At 45.5% G+C, this 18351-nt stretch overlaps 2 protein-coding genes across 3 annotated transcripts in view; one reads left to right on the forward strand and one right to left on the reverse strand.

Annotated features, from left to right (window-relative positions):
- Positions 1-7720, reverse strand: part of LOC131286349 (uncharacterized membrane protein DDB_G0293934) — a 99105-nt gene extending 91385 nt beyond the window's left edge. Inside the window, exon 1 of the mRNA XM_058315294.1 lies at positions 7384-7720. Within this exon, the coding sequence (XP_058171277.1) occupies positions 7384-7587 (204 nt within the window). The 5' untranslated portion in view covers positions 7588-7720. The remainder of the gene's footprint in view (positions 1-7383) is intronic.
- Positions 7721-15742: 8022 nt separating this feature from the next.
- Positions 15743-17041, forward strand: LOC131280969 (coiled-coil domain-containing protein 43). 2 transcript variants are annotated; one of them, XM_058310218.1, is made up of 3 exons: positions 15743-15968; positions 16166-16408; positions 16445-17041. In XM_058310218.1, the coding sequence occupies exons 1-3, from the start codon at positions 15807-15809 to the stop codon at positions 16688-16690; spliced, it is 651 nt and encodes a 216-aa protein (XP_058166201.1). In that variant the 5' UTR covers positions 15743-15806; the 3' UTR covers positions 16691-17041. The 2 variants fall into 2 exon arrangements, with proteins under 2 accessions (XP_058166201.1, XP_058166202.1); XM_058310219.1 differs by having other exon boundaries at positions 16166-16378.
- The last annotated feature ends 1310 nt before the right edge of the window (positions 17042-18351 follow it).

Genomic DNA, 18351 nt, shown 5'->3' on the forward strand with positions numbered 1-18351 from the left:
CTAAGGGTCCTTCTCCCGTTTATTCTTCCACCCAAGAAAAGCCATAGACAATTGCTCTATTAACACTGGCGACATGATGTCAGCCGGGCGAGCGATGATAAACATACTTCAAACAGCCGTACCGTACAATGGTCCCGGTCCAGGAAGGGCTGTTAAGAAAACGGATCATCCCGGCCCACCCTCGATCCCCCCCCGCTAAGGTTGGCTTGCGGAAAATTCCTGGCAACAGTTTCCAGTTTCCCGCAAAACGGTGCGGGGATTGGGGGGGGGGTTGAGAGAGGTCTAACGCACGCACAATGTTGCGCTACGCTATTATCCTTTATCGCGTCGTCATCTTTAACGGGCAGAGCATTCATCATCCGAACCCGTGGATGCTGGGGAAAGAGGCGGCGGTGCGGCTGCGGCAACAACACGCGACAAACACACCCTGCTGTCCTCGTCGTCGTCGTCTATGTGTCACACGAGTGGAGGCTTTTCCGACGGCAGATATTGCAGCCTTTTCCCCCGAGCGGTAGACATGAACCCCGAACCGTCGTCCAGAAAGAAGCTGAAGGGACGGAGGAGAATGGATGGATTCTTGAATTTTTATTTTCCTGCCAATTTCCAACTAGATGAGGCCATTCTTCTTCCCATTTTCCCTCCCCCCTTCCCCTCGGGTCGCGCGAAAGGGAAGGCTCGGCTCATAAGCTTCCACGAGGCCTCGCGCTCGGGAGGAGTATTCTTTTATTTTCGCTTGTAAACGCGATGACCCACTCCGTCCAAGCGCCACCGCCACCAACCTCCTCCGGCAGTCTGCAGCGGGAGGAATACACACACACACACACACAGTGGATGTAATTTTAATGCTATAAATCCAGTTTTATAGCCCCATCGCTGGCCCGAGGATTCGCCCTTTATACCTCGCGGGGGGTGGTCTATACAAACGAAGAGGCGAGGAAGAAAACCAACGAGAAAAACCAAAACCTCGACCAAATGGTGGACGGGACAGGGAAGGCCAAGAAATGTGTACCGTCCGCCCGCAGCGATGGACGGCAGTGGGTGACCCATCAGTAGAAGTGATAATAAAGTACCCGGGGTAAGATCAAAGCTTTCCCGCCACAAAACTCTCCCCACCCCCCCAGCACCGGAGGCGGCCAAACTGCGTCGAACAGGCACGGGAAGCTCGTGAAAACAAGGGAAAACATGGTGGTGGGGTTCTTCCGGGACGTCCCGAAGGACTTTCGGTGGCGGCAATGGAGTACTCGTTTTTTTCTCCCTCTCTCTCTCTCTATCTCTTTTTCCTCTGCGGTCAACCACCCCTCGCGGGTGAACGACGACGGACGGAGTGGATAATAATAAAATTAGATTCAATAAAAAAAATATACGACAGCATAATTAATCATTTTTATCACTTTCGACGCACTTTTCATGGCTTTCCCTCGGAATTCGGCCGACCGGCGGTAGTGGGTGGTGAAATGGTGCGTTTGGAGGACACGCAGGGACGGCAGGGCCAGCGACGGGTGGAAGCGACTGTTGGTTGGATAATGGTCACGCAACCAACGCGAGGACATGACGCTGATTTGGCTCATCACGAAAAACGACCACCATCAAATCAAAAGTCGGTCCCCGGAAAACTGCACCGGGTGGAAAAATAACATCGTGAAACAATGTTTAAAAATCAACGAAATCGAACCCCCTTCTCTCTTTCTCTCTCCCGAAAGATGGCGGAATGTTTGACGGTAGCTCATATACACCATCATTGATCAACGCTGATTAGCATTCGAGCTTGTTTCACGTCGCTTTCACATGCAGCCGAAGCTTGTGTGGCCAAATCAAATCAGATTCGTGCGGCCACAGCGCGATCGCGAACGGAAAATGCGCACGCCACTGGTTTTCCCACCGGCCGGTTGTGTTAATGTTGACGTCGGCCGGTGCGAATGGAAAGCTGATCGTATGATTAATTCTCGTGGGCCAATGAGAGTGCAACGATGTAGAATGCAACTGCTGCCAACTCACGTGCGACTCACAATTATGCAGTTGGGCAAAAAGGCAAGCGCCGGGTTGAGGAAATTCCTCTTCGGCAATCGGTGGCATCGGAACGATTGTGGAACGATTATTGTAGCACGCTGCCGATGCCAAATTGACGGCAGCTAAATATAGCCTTTTCCAATCTCCGGAGCGGCTTTTAGGTATGGATTTTCCAGGAGTTGGAAAACTGCCAGGTGCGAAATTATACCATTTGAAACAAATACAGCAGAGAAATGATCAATAACGTGGTAAGAATAGTCCATAGCGATTTTGTGCCATCCAACATTATTTCTATATTTATTAAAAGCATATGAACATAACGTAGAATTGGTGTGAACTGTAATTAAAATTTTCCAACTAGTTACAGAAACACTGTACAAATTTACTAGAGCTCTCATTTCATTTTATCAAACGATCGATATAGAACTTATCAGTAAATAACTTCTTCCATGATGTTTATGACTGCTAAATTGTCAGTGATAAAAGAAATAGACTGATTTCTAGGACCTTTTTTAATTGTATATACTCAAATTCATTCGTACACTTCCACTTAATAGGTTCGAAATACACAAATTTGGAAAAGAAGTCTAACTTTAGCATGCAGTAGATATTTCAGACTAATTTCAACCAATTGCAACCGTTAGAGAGCTATGCAACTAATGATACAAGGTTGACATATTTGTTGTTTATACGCTTTGTCTATCAGCTATAGTTGGAGTGTGTGGAAATTATAGAATAATCATAAAATAGTGTCGTGCCGCACGCATCTTACTTATTAAGATTTCCTACCGATTTCCACCAACCTACCAAGCAATACACTTTGAATGCCATGCTGTTTCCACTTTTGGTCGTGTTGTGCTGTTTGGGCTGACCGTGTCACAACTTCCGGACGTACTCCGTCGAGACGCTAACGCTGCACCTTGTCGGGTGTAGGAGCGACTTCCGTCATTATAGGTGCGCACAGCAGCAGCATTCGAACGCATCGCATCAGCACTTCCTACTCTCAACTCCATCTGCTTCGTGTCTGGCGCAAATAAGCGTACAACAGTTTAATTGTGCAATCGACTGGGCACACGATAACCGACATCGAAGATCGGCCGAAGGTCCCAGAGATCGACAAATGTACGGCGTGTGTGTGTGTGATTTTCTGCCTGTTTGTCGGAGGAGTTCCGGCGTAAAGTTGATTCTTAGAATTAATGCAAGCATTTTTTCTCTTTTCATTTTGGCATCAAACCCAGTTTAAGTATAAAGTAACTGTTGGATCGTCTCCGCATCGCATGGCTTCGCGCACGAATGCCCAAAACCGGCAACCAACTCACACGGGCACGATCAGTGCCGTGATTAATTCAAGATCGCCGATCCTTGACCACTCCAATGTCGGTCGGAGTGCAGTTGCAGGGAAACATCGGTAACGGCCACGCGGCGGAACGGCGGCAAACGCTGCATACGGCTTTGCGGTGCAAATGCGATGTTTGTTGATTTTCCAGTATCTAGAGCACGCTAGTTTATGGTGGCGTATGGGCAAAGCTACATTTCACAGCGATCGCTGGCCTGAATTTGATCGCCGACACCACCCGCCATTGCACAATGCCCCGGACGAATAGCAGTCACGAGCGTTTGTTTGCACTGCAAGCCACAAATCTTTTTCCAAGCAAACATTCACCCTCCGGACGCTCCAGACCCGTAACGGAAGGGGGGAAGAGTCAAATATTTTAATGGGCGAATGTGCTCAACTTATCGGCCTGCATTGGGGTCTGATGTAAGACATTAGGGCACCCGAACGATTAATTAAGCAACCGAGATAGCCGCATCTAGCGGCGGCTTAATCATCAAGCGGCTTAGATTAAACACAACCGAGCAACGAAACACCCCTTTCGTAGAGGTTAGGATCAGCAAGCGAAACCGGACATACCGATGCAGGTTTGGCTAATTGCCTTTGCGGATGATCTTATCTTATCGCTTGCAATCGGAAGACGATAAAATGGATGACAACATTCCTTTCATCTATGATTCACAAAGTGGGCGAACACTTGTTTAACAACACGGAGCACAACAGCAGCTTGTGGTAATAATAATGAGATTACAATGTTTTTTGGGGCCGTGTGTTGTGGCGCCATTTTCGATGGATGTTCGAAACTCAATCAAGGTCAAAAGGAGCTTCCTCTATTTGGGAGAACTTTACCTTTCGATTCATGTGAAGTAAAAATGTCTACAAAAATCTTCTGAACACGAACGTTGTAAATTGATTGTAAATGTTTAAGAATCTTTTCTAGCAAAAGTTTGCTGTAAAGAAAAGACAAACTGGAAATCTAACTCTGACATTAGCCTCAATGAGCATACTTGCTCCAGTTTTACGATATGGATTTTAAACTATGCACAGACAAAACAACAGTTGAAAACACAAGCAACTCACTCACTTTCTACCAACTGACCACATCAAGGCACGAAGAAAACAAACATCCCGGTGGTCGTCGGTACAGCTAACTTTCCCGCCAGCAAAAATTAAAACACAAACCAATTAGTTTCCCGATATCATCCTGCGTGCATTTGCCATGTTTTGTTTGCAGTTTTCGATTTAATGTTTTCATTTATTGCTGTTTCCTATGTTTTCCCCTACACTTGCGTTCGAAAGTCACCACGCCATGTCCACGTTTGTCAGTTGCTTCTTGTTGTTGGTACAGTGAGCAACACCCCCGACCCCCTTTTGAACCATTCACAGCCTCAGCCAAAGATTCACCGGCCGAGGCCAGTTCCGCAGCGCCACCAAGAGACACGGCAACAAACCACCGTGCAGCAATTAGCAAGCTTAAGTCGACACTTCAAGCCTGCGTTCCTGGCGCAGAGCGATCCGATTCCCTTTCACTACGGGCCGGCGTAACATACGGCCGGTGCGTCATCTTCGCACCAGACGAGGTCAGATCGCAAACATTTGCGATACCGAATGCTGACGAAGAAGCTCTTGTGTGAATGCGATGACTTCTCGGCTCCGTCGATGCTCTTTGCCATTTCCTGTGTGCTTTTTCTTTATTGGTTTTTGGCTGTGTGCATTTCAATGTTTTTTTTTTGCCTCCCTCCATTTTAATGCCGTCACGCATCATTGGAAGTTTGTTATTTTAATCATCGCGTGTTAACATGGTGTGCGGTATGAGAGATTCAAACGTCTTTTGAAAGTGATTTTTAAGTTACGAAAAATATGCTGAACTAGATCCTAGCATGGGGGTTTTAAAAAGAAGCATCCATGGCTTATCGTATTATTACCTCGAACGTAAACAATTCTCTCTGCTGTGTGTCAGCCTTTTTGGACGAAATTTATCACGGCAATAGCTCGCCCGACCATTGGTTTTACGATGACCCTGACGCCGGCGTTCGTCACAATGCCAGACGAAATAAAAGAAAAAATCATCCCCCGTGCTGCAATCACGATTCGTGGAAGGTAATGTCACTCGGCGTGTGTGAGTCAAAGCGTTTCCCGTCACCGACCGACCATCATCACCCCAAGCAGGTCCGATTCCCCGGAGCGGAAATCGCGATTTTCTGCTCATACCATCCCCCCGCTCTCTCCCGGCCATCATGATCATCATTTACCCACCCGTGAGTGCTGCACTTCACTTTTTGTTTAATGGGCCAGGGTCAATCGGCGGGGTTGGGTGCGGCTTTGCAAGGTAGGACAAAAAGAAAGATAGTGTCTGTCTTTAACCAAAGAAGACGATTTTAAGGAGTGCGATAACGACACTTGGGTGGAAGATTGTTTTGAAAAAAAAACATCGAAATGAACACCATTTGGAACAGAAACATTCCACAACACGGTCATTACCGGGCCCGGTTGACGTAAGAATCACCAGAGCAATTGGTGTTGTTTTTGCTTATCCAAACCGCGATGAGAGACCGATGATTAACGTGTCAGAGGTTTTGTTACACCGCCTCCGTTAAAATGCCGTCGACGCTCGCTTCCTGACCAGCTGATAATAAAGCCGTCGTCGCCGATAGGAAGTGACCCATTTGACCGATCCGAGGGAGGTCAACGGATTGGTCGATCGCGAACGGAAATGTCTTCGTGGAATGCAGCTGTCAGTGAACCAATGGGACGAAACACCAAGACCGCGTCGGTTGACATCAACAAGCTATTAAACAAGCGTGGAAGGCGGGTGATCGTTCCGGATGTGATTAAACCACATCCGAATTGGAAGAGCTGTGAAGCGAGTCGTTGTCGAAAGTTGTTTCCGCTAGAATTATCGGAAATAAATAATCATCAATGAAATTCGACATTCCACAACATCAATCGGATTGTTTGATGAATTGAACACAAGAAGGAAGTTTTCTGAATCAGGCAAAGTAAAAAGGAAAACCACGACCTTCAGGACAAACTTGTTTAAACTGTTCAATTGGAAAAATGAAATACAGTGTGAACATTATAAAGTTCTACAACAAATTGTATTTGGTAAATAATTCACTTTGGCAGATGTGAGTTTAATTTAAGTGCTGCAAACACAGAAAATAAATTATATAAAACATAAAAAAGAACCTAAACCAGGTTTGCTACATCTATCGAATTTCCGATCTTTTCACAAATACGTTTCCCAATGCTTGACATCGAACGAAAAACCTAAACGTTTCATCGTTTTCGAAAAGCACGAAAATAAAGTACAATTAATGTTTCTACTTTTTTATTTTGGAAAAATATTATTGTTATGTTTTGTGGGAGTTCATAATATAAATTTGATGCGTTTAAAAATGAACTGTCACTCTGAACCGTCTCCGTCCAACAAGCGGACGGCTTTCGGAGCAAAAGCAAATAACTCACGCAATCGTTTAGGGTCACATGATTGCTCCTTCCCGTCCACTTTGGGGTAAACGGGGATTGCAGCGACAGTTTACGTTGGCACGCGGCAAACCCCCGCCACCACCCACCCCGTGGCAATTTGCACGGTGGCAGCATATCAAAACCTTGCGTCGGTTGAACGTCGCACAAGCGAGGAATGAAAAAATAATGGAACTACTCCTCACTTCCCACATGTTTCGGACCTGATTGGGATGAAGTGAGGAGCAAAACCTACGAAGGAGCGGAGACTCGGCTTTGAATGACGCGACTTCGCAGGCTCGTTCTTGTGGCTCGGTGCGCACGATATTTATCTCAGTTATTTCCCATGTTCTGCTCCAACGCCGCGCCTCACCACTCGGTGGATGCCACCGGAATAAATGGATATAAGCGGAATAAATAAACAAAACGATGCCGGCGAAAGTTTGGCCTGACAAGTAAATCCTTCTCCTAAATTGGAGAAGGCCTTCACACCATCGCCTTTGGCTTCATCATCGTCGTCGTCGTCGTCGTCGTCATCGTCGTCCTGGTTGGTGGTTTGGTCCTTCTGCGGCACTTACCTTGGGATCGAGCAGACAGCGCTCTAGACTGTCCTCACGCTGGCCGCCACCTCCGCTCGCCGCCGAACCCGCCCGCGATCCGCCGTGATTGCCGTCCGCTTCCTGGCGCAGGCGGGCCCGCTCGACGCGCGCCAGCGTCGGGCTGTCCATGATGGATGGCGTACGGCTTGGCGGGCCGGAATTCGATTCCGACGTGACCCGCATTTTCCCGTTGAGCGACACCTTGAACGGATTTTCGTCCTGCGGCTGCCTGCGAAATGTGCCGGGGCTTCACACGCTTCTTCGTTCGCACGCACCACCTCCTTCCTTGCGTTCCTGGGAATGCGACTCCGGGAGAACTTTTCCTGCGCCACACTACCGATCACTTCCTTCTTTTCCCGAAAACAACCACCAACACCGATCTAACGACGGGTCGTCCGGAGCCTTAACGAGACGTAGAATTATGCACTTTCCTCTCGAACGCCTTGTTTTCTTCCCTCCTTTATCTTCCCTTCGTTATTTCGTTAGCTGCTTATTTTAATTTTCCTGCCCTTCGCCCAATCAAAGGAACCCGTCTGCACGATCGACGGGACACCTCGCCCGAAAAACACTTGATTTCTGTTTTCCCCTTTTACGGAAACCAACAAAATCTTAAATCACACCCTAAGGGCTTTGCCGGACGGGTTTCTACTCTCTTCCACTTCCACTCGACTCAGCTCGCACTTCACTAACACTTTAGCTAACGGGGTGCTTGAGAACTTGCTCGAAAGCCAGCAGACGGTCAGTCATCTGTACGCTAAGAACATTCGATAACGACCCTCCCGGGTGGAAAATTACGATCTGTCGAACGACGAGTACCCTCGCTCTAGGGTCGCTAGTTTTAATTCCCTTTTCCGTCCTCACCGATCAACGGTGAGCAGGTTTGAAGGCAATTTACATTCGAGAATAGAGAAACACGATAAGATGATGCTTTCGCTCGTTCCCGAACAGTACTTTGCGTTTTCAAACAGCAACTATATACCCTTTTCTTGCTTGGTATTCGTACTTCGCTGAACCTGTGGCGCGCCACCGCTGCGCGATCACTCTTCTACCGTTGATTGTTTTTCTTTCGCTTCCGAATTTCTTCCGAAGCGTTAAGGAAGCGGACAATTTTTCCTGCTTAAGACGGCGAGATTACTTAACCGTCATTTTCTGGGTACAGTTTTGCCAGTGCAGATCCGCCGCCCATCATCCGAGCCGGTACACGCTGGCCACGGTTCATTTCTCCACCATATAATCGTAGTAGCAGCGACCCCGAGTTTCCGCCCGTGGGTTCACCTTTCTGCTTTCCGCTGGTTGCCTTTCGCTTTACACCCTCAGCTTTCCGATTGTGCCGTTTACCGTTGTTCCGGGGTTGCCCGCTCTAATGGCTTTTATTATCCATTTGCATCCTCCGCCAACGGTTATACACGTGGTGTATGCGCTTGCGGTTGCATCGGTTGCGCATCGGCAAGAGCAACGCGTGGTCGTCGGTTTTCTTCCGCCAATTTATGTGTTGTATGCTGGGTATACTTCTACGAGTTAGCTACGATATCTTCGTCTTACGCTCGGATGTAGCTTCAAAGCTGGTTGCGGGAGGATTTTTGCACTACGGAGGAGAAGAAATAAAAAGAAAAGAGATACGATTGAGTAAATCACCGAAATGAGAAAATAGGCACAAATGCGAAGCCGACGGCTAGCCTACGTAGATTCGCATCCGGTTGGTCGAAGAGTTGCCTTCGAACGGAAAATATATTTCAGAAATTAATACCAGGTTGCTAAGGAGGGTGCTTTGATATCATAGACCTTAAAAACAAGGGGGTCAATCCATATACGCAAGCAACCGGGTTCTTTTTTTCACTTCGGTCAATCTTTATTCTACTTAATCAATCTAAACCTTAATATTTCACTTTCTGAAGGATGCTCCCACTTCTATCCTTACAGTTTCATATCATAAGCCCTAGGTTTCACATGAATACCCAAGTTATCGGATAACATGAAAATTTGACTTTCCTTTCCCTGTACTTTAACAAAATGGTCAGTACTAAAATGCTAAAGTACTTTTCGATCCACCTCGCGCTCGAGCCTTACAGGTCAGCAACACGCCAAGCTTTCCATTCGCTTTCCACTGCCCGTGTTTTTTTTTTGCATCGGAAAAACAACACCCGTCCGTCGGTGGTGGGGAAACGATACGGCGGGGCGGCTGGAAAGAAGATAAACACCATTTCTTACGACGACGGCGACTACCACTACCACCGGAACGCTACAATGGTCGGACCTTGCCGCTTCCAGGGGGTGCGCCATTCGCAAGGTGCGAGATAGGGAAAAATTTAGCCCATTCGGGGTGTTACACTTCCACCCGCCCCTTCCGATTCCATCCTAGCTTCTAATCTACCAGCCGCATGATGTGGCGGTTCGCGCTAGCAAAGAAATGCATTTAAACCCCCCAATTTCTGCGCGCCGCTGGTTGTGGGTTGATATCAAAAACTATTCCTCGATGAATCTTCAAACTCAGTTTGGCGTAGGATTTATCTTGACGAGCAGTTTTTGTTTTTTTTCCTTCTGGGATCGTGCTTTTATTTTCCTTTCTCGATACGGATCTAGGCCCCAGAGCGGATTGTTTCGTCTGCCTGCCTATTGTCCCGGTTTGGCATTTATCGGAGTAAAAGTTGGCCACAACTAGGTAACCCGTTCTTCCGAAAATTAAAAATCCATCTTTCGCTTTTTTTTTTAAATCGAGTCGCTCGTTTGGGAAGACGAACCATCCGAAGTCTCGAATCCGAGCCAGAGTAGGTTAAGAAATGACGCGGCACGCGCAGAAATGATAGGCCACGGGCTCGATTAGATGATGGATGGGTGGATGGAAGTGGCAAGTTACGACACACCCCACGAAACGAAAGCAGCCGTCCGGAAGTGATCCCCGTGGCGCGGTTGGGTCGCGTGCTACGAGGTCGCCCACTTCTGGTGGGAAGAAAACAAGGCAAGAAAAAAACGCACGCACACAAACGGTTGCAGCAGTAGTAAGATAAGATGGAACGCGGCCACTCGCGGACGGAATTGCGGCCACTGCGTACGAATCCAAATCCGTAGGAAGTACCACGATGGCTCACTGTAGGCACTGTTTGAGGACCGATCCGTGTCCACCAGTCAGTACAACGGGCGGAAACTGTGGAAAGTCTAAAGGTCAAACACGGCGTGACACGGCTTTTCGTGTGCCTATTCCCAAATCTGACCTACGAATTCCATCAAGTTGCAGGACGGGGCCTCCGGCACGCACATCGGAAGCTACCGCACGGTGGAAAAACGTGTCTTTACGGCGTGTCCCCAAAGTGTCCGTGAAACGGTCAATATCTTCCGCCTTCGGGGTGATGCGTCACGATGATGTCGTGCAGTCGCTCTGGGAGGAGTATTTCCCCCTGCGGGTTGGAAGCGATAAGGGGAAGCCCTTACTGCACGAAGGAAACCGAATGAAATGGTAGGCCGACTGGTTGGTTGGTTCCCCGGAACCTAGAAGTAGAAGTTGAGGTAAACAAACAGGAACACAAAAACCACTGTTCCAATAGGGAAGCTATAGGAGTGACTTCTAGCTAGCTTCCTTACAAGATCAACATACAACTTTAAGGAACACTGAGCAAGGGAAAGCCGTTAAGGTCATCGTTAAAGCTACAAGAAAGTAACTGCATTTACACAACACAGTCACTTCCACTCGGTGATGTATCAGTATGTTTGTTTGTGGAATTCCTATTTTCTATCTTGAATTGCTAGTTTTATGATCAACAATTATTTACTAAACATACCACCCAAGTTGCAAGATAACTTCTATCTAAACGATTACCATTCTGTTTCGCAGGCAATATTGATTAGTTATAAAATAAATAGAATTTTGCATTTAAAACATGCGTTTAGTCACCGATAAGTTTATGAAACGAAATTCAATGATACTTCATAATTGGATTATTCAATTAATAAAGTTCATCTCTTACTATCTCGTAATTCTTATAAACCAGTTGCTAGTATTTCTGGGCAAAAAACAAGTATTCCAGTAATAAAATGTAAGATACAAATTATAATAAATATTACTTGTTTTCTTTGAACTGTGTTAAAATAAGAGACTATTTTTATACCAAAAAAAATGAATATGCGAAAAGATTAAAGTAAGATAAAAATAATAACCAAAAGCTCTAGGCTTTAGCCCGCTATGTGCTCACGCTACTTACACTTATCAGTAGCTGAGTTTTATAATAAGTAAAAGTCTGTGGCTATTATAAGCACAATTAGTTAACTCTATAAAGTCTTGTCATGTTTCCTTTTAGTGGGCATTCGATGGATGGATTATATAAATGTCAAACAAAATAAAATCGATAAAAGATTATAATTTTCACTCCAATAAAATGCGACTGCCTGGGGCTTTCTTCCACCTCCCTTACACCCATACAGGTAGGAACGAATAATTGTAAAATAATTCCAAACCCCATCGGGTTTTGGTTTACGATTCGTCGGTGATGGATTGGGAATGTTACCGTTCACGTTTTTCCTCCGCACGCGTCAATTTACGCGGAACAGCGATGAAACTCGCCGATAAGATGATCTTAGTCGGTGGATAGTTTTGTCTCGTTATTTCCCCCTTGCCAGCCCAATTTCCAATTCGACAATTTTCACCGGTTTGCGACCATTGCGCTCGGTCAGAAAACCAGCACACCACAATCGATCAAAAATGTTCCTAAGAGCTTGTGGCCCCACATGTCGGAGAAAGAAAAAACTAACGCAGAGCACAGCGAGCAAACTATAACATTTTTATGACCACCAAACATCGATGCCAATGCGCGTATAAAGTGCATAAAAATGGCCCTCTTCGAATGCGAAATGGCAAAGAAAGCCTCTTTCGGTACCAAATATTTATTTCCGATGTAGCAAAACCGGCACACCGGCTCGGGGCACGCCGTTCGGGGAAGGTATATTACTTTCTTTTCCTTTTCGTTTGGCCCAGTTATGATGCGCCTTTCGCGTTTCGCGATCGAACGATCTCTGGTTCAACTCTTCTCCGCTTCAGTTTCACCCGGTTATGCGGTTCGGTTTCATCATTTTAGGGGCCGATCAACATTTGGAAGTAGAGTTTTGCTTCTTGTTCTCTTCCTTTCTTCCGGGTGTTTGTTGTTACGGGAGAAGGTTTTTCTGTGTTTCGCTTCGGGATTTTTCCAACCCACTGTAGTAGGCTTTGTACGCTACCAAAAAGTCGCATTCGCTTTCTTTTGTGACCATTACAGGGTCCGCAGCCATACAATGGCAAGACCCAACCGGTACAGGGATTCGTGAACGTGCTAGGGGGATTGCCTATACCGGTAGAGGGATATCCGCGGGCATATAATTGCAAACCGCGGTGACTGAGGGGAATCAAGCGAGCGTATTGTTGCGGTTGTCAACCGATCGCAAAATAGTAGGTATCTGGCAACCGTGCATGATTCAAATGTGTCGCACAAATGACCGTTAGATGGCGTGCTAAACAACTAATGGAACGCGTTGAAAGGAAATATCAAATTAATTTTTTGATATAATATTTTTTCCGTAAATACTAAATACGAAATTTCATTCAAACCTAGTTTTTCATTGTTTTTACACGATATGTAACGGTTATGTATGCGACACATTTGGATGTGTGGTGCACAGCACCGCTCATGCACGGTTGCCAAATACCTACTATTTTGCGTCCGGTTGACAACCGCAACAATACGCTCGCTTGATTCCCCTCAGCCACCGCGGTTTGCAATTATATGCCCGCGGATATCCCTCTACCGGTACAGGCAATCCCCCTAGCACGTTCACGAATCCCTGTACCGGTTGGGTCTTGCCATTGTATGGCTGCGGACCCTGTAAATGTACGCGTGCGGGTGCTACGTAGTAGGCTGCTGCTGCCGTTCCGCTGATGCCCGGCAGATAACTTTGCGAAAACGTAGGCCTCTCCGGGGGCTCGTTTTTCAGTCTTTCGCCTTGTTTTTTTCCCCTGCCAGCCCACGGGGGAGGATGTTCCCGTGTGGAATATTATATTTGCGCGGACGAAAGGAACCGATCTGATGCGTGTAATAACGTGCGTCCATATGTGAGGACCAGTTTTGTGTTGTGCTTCCTTTCTCCGCTTTCATTCGAAAGAGAAATAATTTGCAAACCATATGTTGGACATTTGTTCGTCGTTGCAACAACCAGGATTGTTCCTGATGGGCGCCAAGGACACGTTGCTGAGCATTTCCGGGAAACAATTCGATACGGTGCAGTGTGTTTGCTTTTGTATTTTCCATGTTTGTTGCATACAATATACAGATAGAAATTATTTGGTTGATAACTAAAATAGTAAAATTTAAAATTAAATTCAATTCTCCAATTGGTAGGGTTTGTTTTGAGAAGTGTCAAACTGATAAAAGAGTAGTTAATTTGGATTATTGATGATTTAGGTTTAGTGTTCAGTAAAGCTGAATCACGATCGCAATTCTTTTCCTTCTTCCTGCGTCATTTGTGGCATGAAGCATACATTTTCGCTCTGGATCTAGCATCTTTGTTGATTAGAAGTGTAATTAGCAGTATGATTAAATTTTTTTTGTTGTGTTTTTTTTCAGAATCTAATTAATTGGACCGATTAAATCATTTCTTTTTTTTCGGAACAAGATTGCAAATCGTTTACCCCCCTGTTCGCAAGAGAAAAAGTCATTGGTCCAGTCATTAGCGCAAATGAAGTCTCGGTTTCAACGTGTCCATCGGAGACCGTCTTCTAGCCAGTTCCAGTTCTCCCGCGAAGGCAAACAACATTCCGGTGGCGTAAAACTAAAATAAAAAACCGTAAGCAAAAAGGAAGGTCGATTGTCCCCCGCAAGAGTAAAAATGCACGAGGGGAAGAGGGAGTGGATTCAATCAGCAGTTGTGGCTAAAATTTCACGATCTCACCCTCCGGAACCGACAAACGTTCTGGAACCAAAAACATACTTCCGATCGCGCTGGAACTCGGTGGGGTAACTTTGAGGTTTGGGGTTTTACGATGAGCAAAGTGCAGTTTCCGTTGTATATTGCAGCAAGCTGTGGTAACACGGGCATTTCAGATTGATCGTAAGTTTGCAAAACCTCAAAAGTGTCGCACAATGGTAACACATTTTTTAGGCTTTTAAAAAATAAATTTTTAAATTTTCTGATCACCGTTCGAATGAGTTGTTGATATCACCAAATCTACCGTTTGTTAGGATTGATTTTTGTTCTCTGTCCATCGCTGTTTCATGCTGTTCTTCACTTTACACAGGCCAATACAATTCAATCCGCGGGCAAAACACAATGCATAATTTAAATCGGTGGATCGGTGAAAGAACACGGCAAAACAAATCTTGAGAAAATCATCCCACCCGGAGGACCGCAAGTACAAAGCGAAATGAACAAACCTTTTCAATTTCCTCTGCCCGCCAATCCGCACGATTCTTGTATTTATATATTTTTTTCGCTGGTTTTTCTTTCTCCTGTCCGTTCTCAAGCTTTCGAATCCACTCCTGTTGCTTCGATGCAGCGCTTCGACCCCGAAAAGCCAATGGTCACTGACTCGCTGCAGGAAAACAACAACAACAACAATCTCAACAACACGCGGGCACAATATCAAAAGCACTGGACACACTGGCAACTAGCAGTAGCGAAGCGCACTGGAATGCTCAACAAGCCCCCTCAACCGCGTTGTTGTTGGGCCGTCGGCGCTGTATCACAATGCACACGCGATTAGTACGATTCTTCCGAGCACGCCAGGCTATCAACGGATGCGAGGCAGTTATACGCGCGACGAATGATCTCGCGAACCTTGAAGAACGTGCGCTCCCACCTTCTACCGATACGAGAGCTAATGTGCAACTGTTTCCGCGAAACAACGAAACAACGTGCGTTGCGTTCTCACACGCTCCGTTCCGCAAACCGGAACCAAGTAGGTTACTGTCAAACTAGATCCACATTCCACCACATGCAATGGGATTTTCAACTAAAAAAACTAAATTCAACACAATATAACAGCTATTATGGATTGGAAGCGTTTAGGTTCCTTTTGATATTATTTTTCATTCAAGTTTCATATGTAAAATCTTCGATATGTTTATCATATTCAAATAATTTTAGTCTTCACGTTCACCCTGTACTCGTCTTTAATTTGTCAACAAACCGTTTACATTTGCGTGTTCTATCCTTCCCTGGTACATTTGCCTTACTTCTGGGATAAACACACCGGCTATAGAGTACAACTCCGCAGTATAACCCGGTTTCAGAACTGTCAATAGAACGAACGAAAAACTTCGTGCAGCAGGTCTGCGAATTTGTGTTTCATTTGTGTGAATTTGCGAATTCACACTTTGTGTGAAAATCGTGCTGCTAAATTTTGCACCATTGCGATCAAACGGCAAACAACACAAATCCACTAGACGATGGCAGCGTCGGCTGAATTCAACAGTTGGCTCAGCTCCAAGCTGAAAGCTTCAAACGCGGACGATGGCGTATTCGGTTCCTACATCACCGGTATCCTTGAGGGTGACGAGAATAACGAGGAAAAAATGGAAGCCCTGGAAGGCATCCTTGGTGCAATCATTGTACGTGTGTTTTGATCTGCCCATCTGAGCGCAATGATGCATGCTTTAGTGAATGTTTTGGCAATTGAAAACGGTTCTACAACTTGCATGCGTAACAACTGCTCGTGCACAGGTATACATGGTGAAACATTGTTCTAACAAACCGGCTATTTCTGTTCGACTGCGCCTCTGTTTGTGCTGTCACTCATCTACGACAGGAATCAGATCTGGAACCGTTCATCAAAGAAATACTGGACAAATGGAAGATCTGCCACAACCGAGAGGCTGAGTTGGAATCGAAACCGAAGTTGGACGTCGAGGCACAGCTGGCCAAACTGTTGGAAACTCAAAAGCTAACAACAAAGGTGGAGCGCGAATATACCGACGAGGAAAGGCGCATCAAGGAGCAAATACTATCGCAATACAGTCAGGTAGGATACTTTAATCCGATGTACTTTGTTGTCCCTAGTTTTGACCTTATTTTGATCTTTTTATAGCTCTCGGAAAGCGAACATGACGATGATGACGAAGAGGGAGGTGCTGCAACAAGCTCCGATCCAAGACTAGTGAAAAATACAAATTTTGCTGACGTTCAAGCCCTTGCGCGGGAGAAGCGGGAGCAAGCTAAATTAGAAAGTCAAATGAAGAAGGAAAAGGATAAACAGGATCGCGAAAAGCAGCGCCAGCTTCGAGAAGAAAAGAAGGAAAAACGCAAAACTGTTAAAGGAGAACGCCGGCGGTAGCGCCCTTCCAATGGGTAAGCGAATTCGCCAAACAGCTCATATTATTCTTGTATGGGAATTGCTCATGTAAACCCACGACCATGTGAAAACATCTCTTCAATCCGTCTACGACACATACGATGAACCATGCGAAATAATCTGCCAGAGTCGTGTTAAAATACGCTGATAAATTCTGCAACCAACGACGATACAAAATAAGAGGCATTGCAAAGCATTGCGTGTACGAAAGCTAGGTAACAAGATAGGTTCTTTCGAGGCAATAGTTGGTTCGGTGGTACCGATTCTTAAGGGAAAACACATAGATATTGAACATATGATCCTCTCACTGGACATATGTTGGTCGATCTATCTTCAAGTGTCCAAATATAACCACGTGCCGTGACAGTCAAAATGAAAGTGTTGTTGCAAAATGAGAATAAATGTATAGCAATGTATGTACGTACCAATGTTCAAAGCGTGTTGCCTTATTTAGTTTTTTCCTGTTTGTAACAATCGATTATTTTGAACTGAACCCTTCTGGCATTGTTGTCCATCATTAATAAAATCAAGCACCCAGCTGAAAAGAAAGTGTAGTTTCAACCATAACTTAATTTTTAAAATTGATCTGTAATAAAAACGAAAAATACAAATGAATCTGTTTTCTGCTGGTCGGAACTAAGTGAGTCCACCGACCGGAATATTGAGCAATTTAGCTCAAAGTCGGCCATGTTGTTCGTTTTGATTTCATCCTCGATGGTCAAGATCACTGCAAGAGAGGGTCAATACATGTAATGATAGAGACCGTGGCAACTTTGACACTTAGTTCAAAATGTGTTGAATTTATAGACCATTTGCAAACATTTCTGGTTGAAACATATAGAAAATTGTTGCTATTTGGCAATATTAAAAATAAATTTGCCATTTTCCTCAATTTCTCCTACCTTTTTCCACTTTTCAGCAACCGTATGAACAATTTCTGAACCTACTGTCAAAACAATGGCGGAGCAGAAAAAAGCTATAAATGGACCGCTCTTTTCGTTAGACATTGGTCAAAGATCGTCGTATTCGCATTCGAGTACGGCGGCTGGCGGTAGTTTAATGCAGTTTTTTCCTCGAAAAATCAAAACCTTGCTGCTAAACGGTGTTCTCCGTGCATTCGATGCGAACAATATACCACGGCTAACGAATACGAATCGAGTGATTCAAGTGCAATTGGTGCAAGCGCTGTAATTTGGGAGTTGTGAATTGTGAAAACGCAGGCAGCGCTGAGCAACGCAAACGCAAAAACATTGTGCCCGTGCCCGTCATCGTCTCGCAGTCAATTTCGGCCTTCGGCGTAGTTCGTCGCGTAGCTCTGCTCATCGATTTGAGATTTTCCCAACAACTTGCCGCAGTAGGTGAAGGTGCGTTCAAAAATGCGAAAAAGGAAAACACGGTCGGGAGCAAGTGTTGTGTTTTTATTACCAAAACAACAGTAACAACATTCTTTCCGAACGGGAGGAAAACTAGTCCTGTGTGTGTGTGCTGCGTTTCTCATTACCTCATCCTCCGCATCGCAATCGAACCGTGTCTATACATTGACCGCTGTGTGTGCGAGGAATAAAAATTGCGCAAGCAGAAAGAGTCGAACCGTGAATGCTAGTTTTATTTGTTGGCATACTCGGTGTGTGAGAAACAAACAA

This window comes from Anopheles ziemanni, chromosome 2 (assembly GCF_943734765.1).
Source record: "Anopheles ziemanni chromosome 2, idAnoZiCoDA_A2_x.2, whole genome shotgun sequence".
Taxonomy (NCBI): Eukaryota; Metazoa; Arthropoda; class Insecta; order Diptera; family Culicidae; genus Anopheles; species Anopheles ziemanni.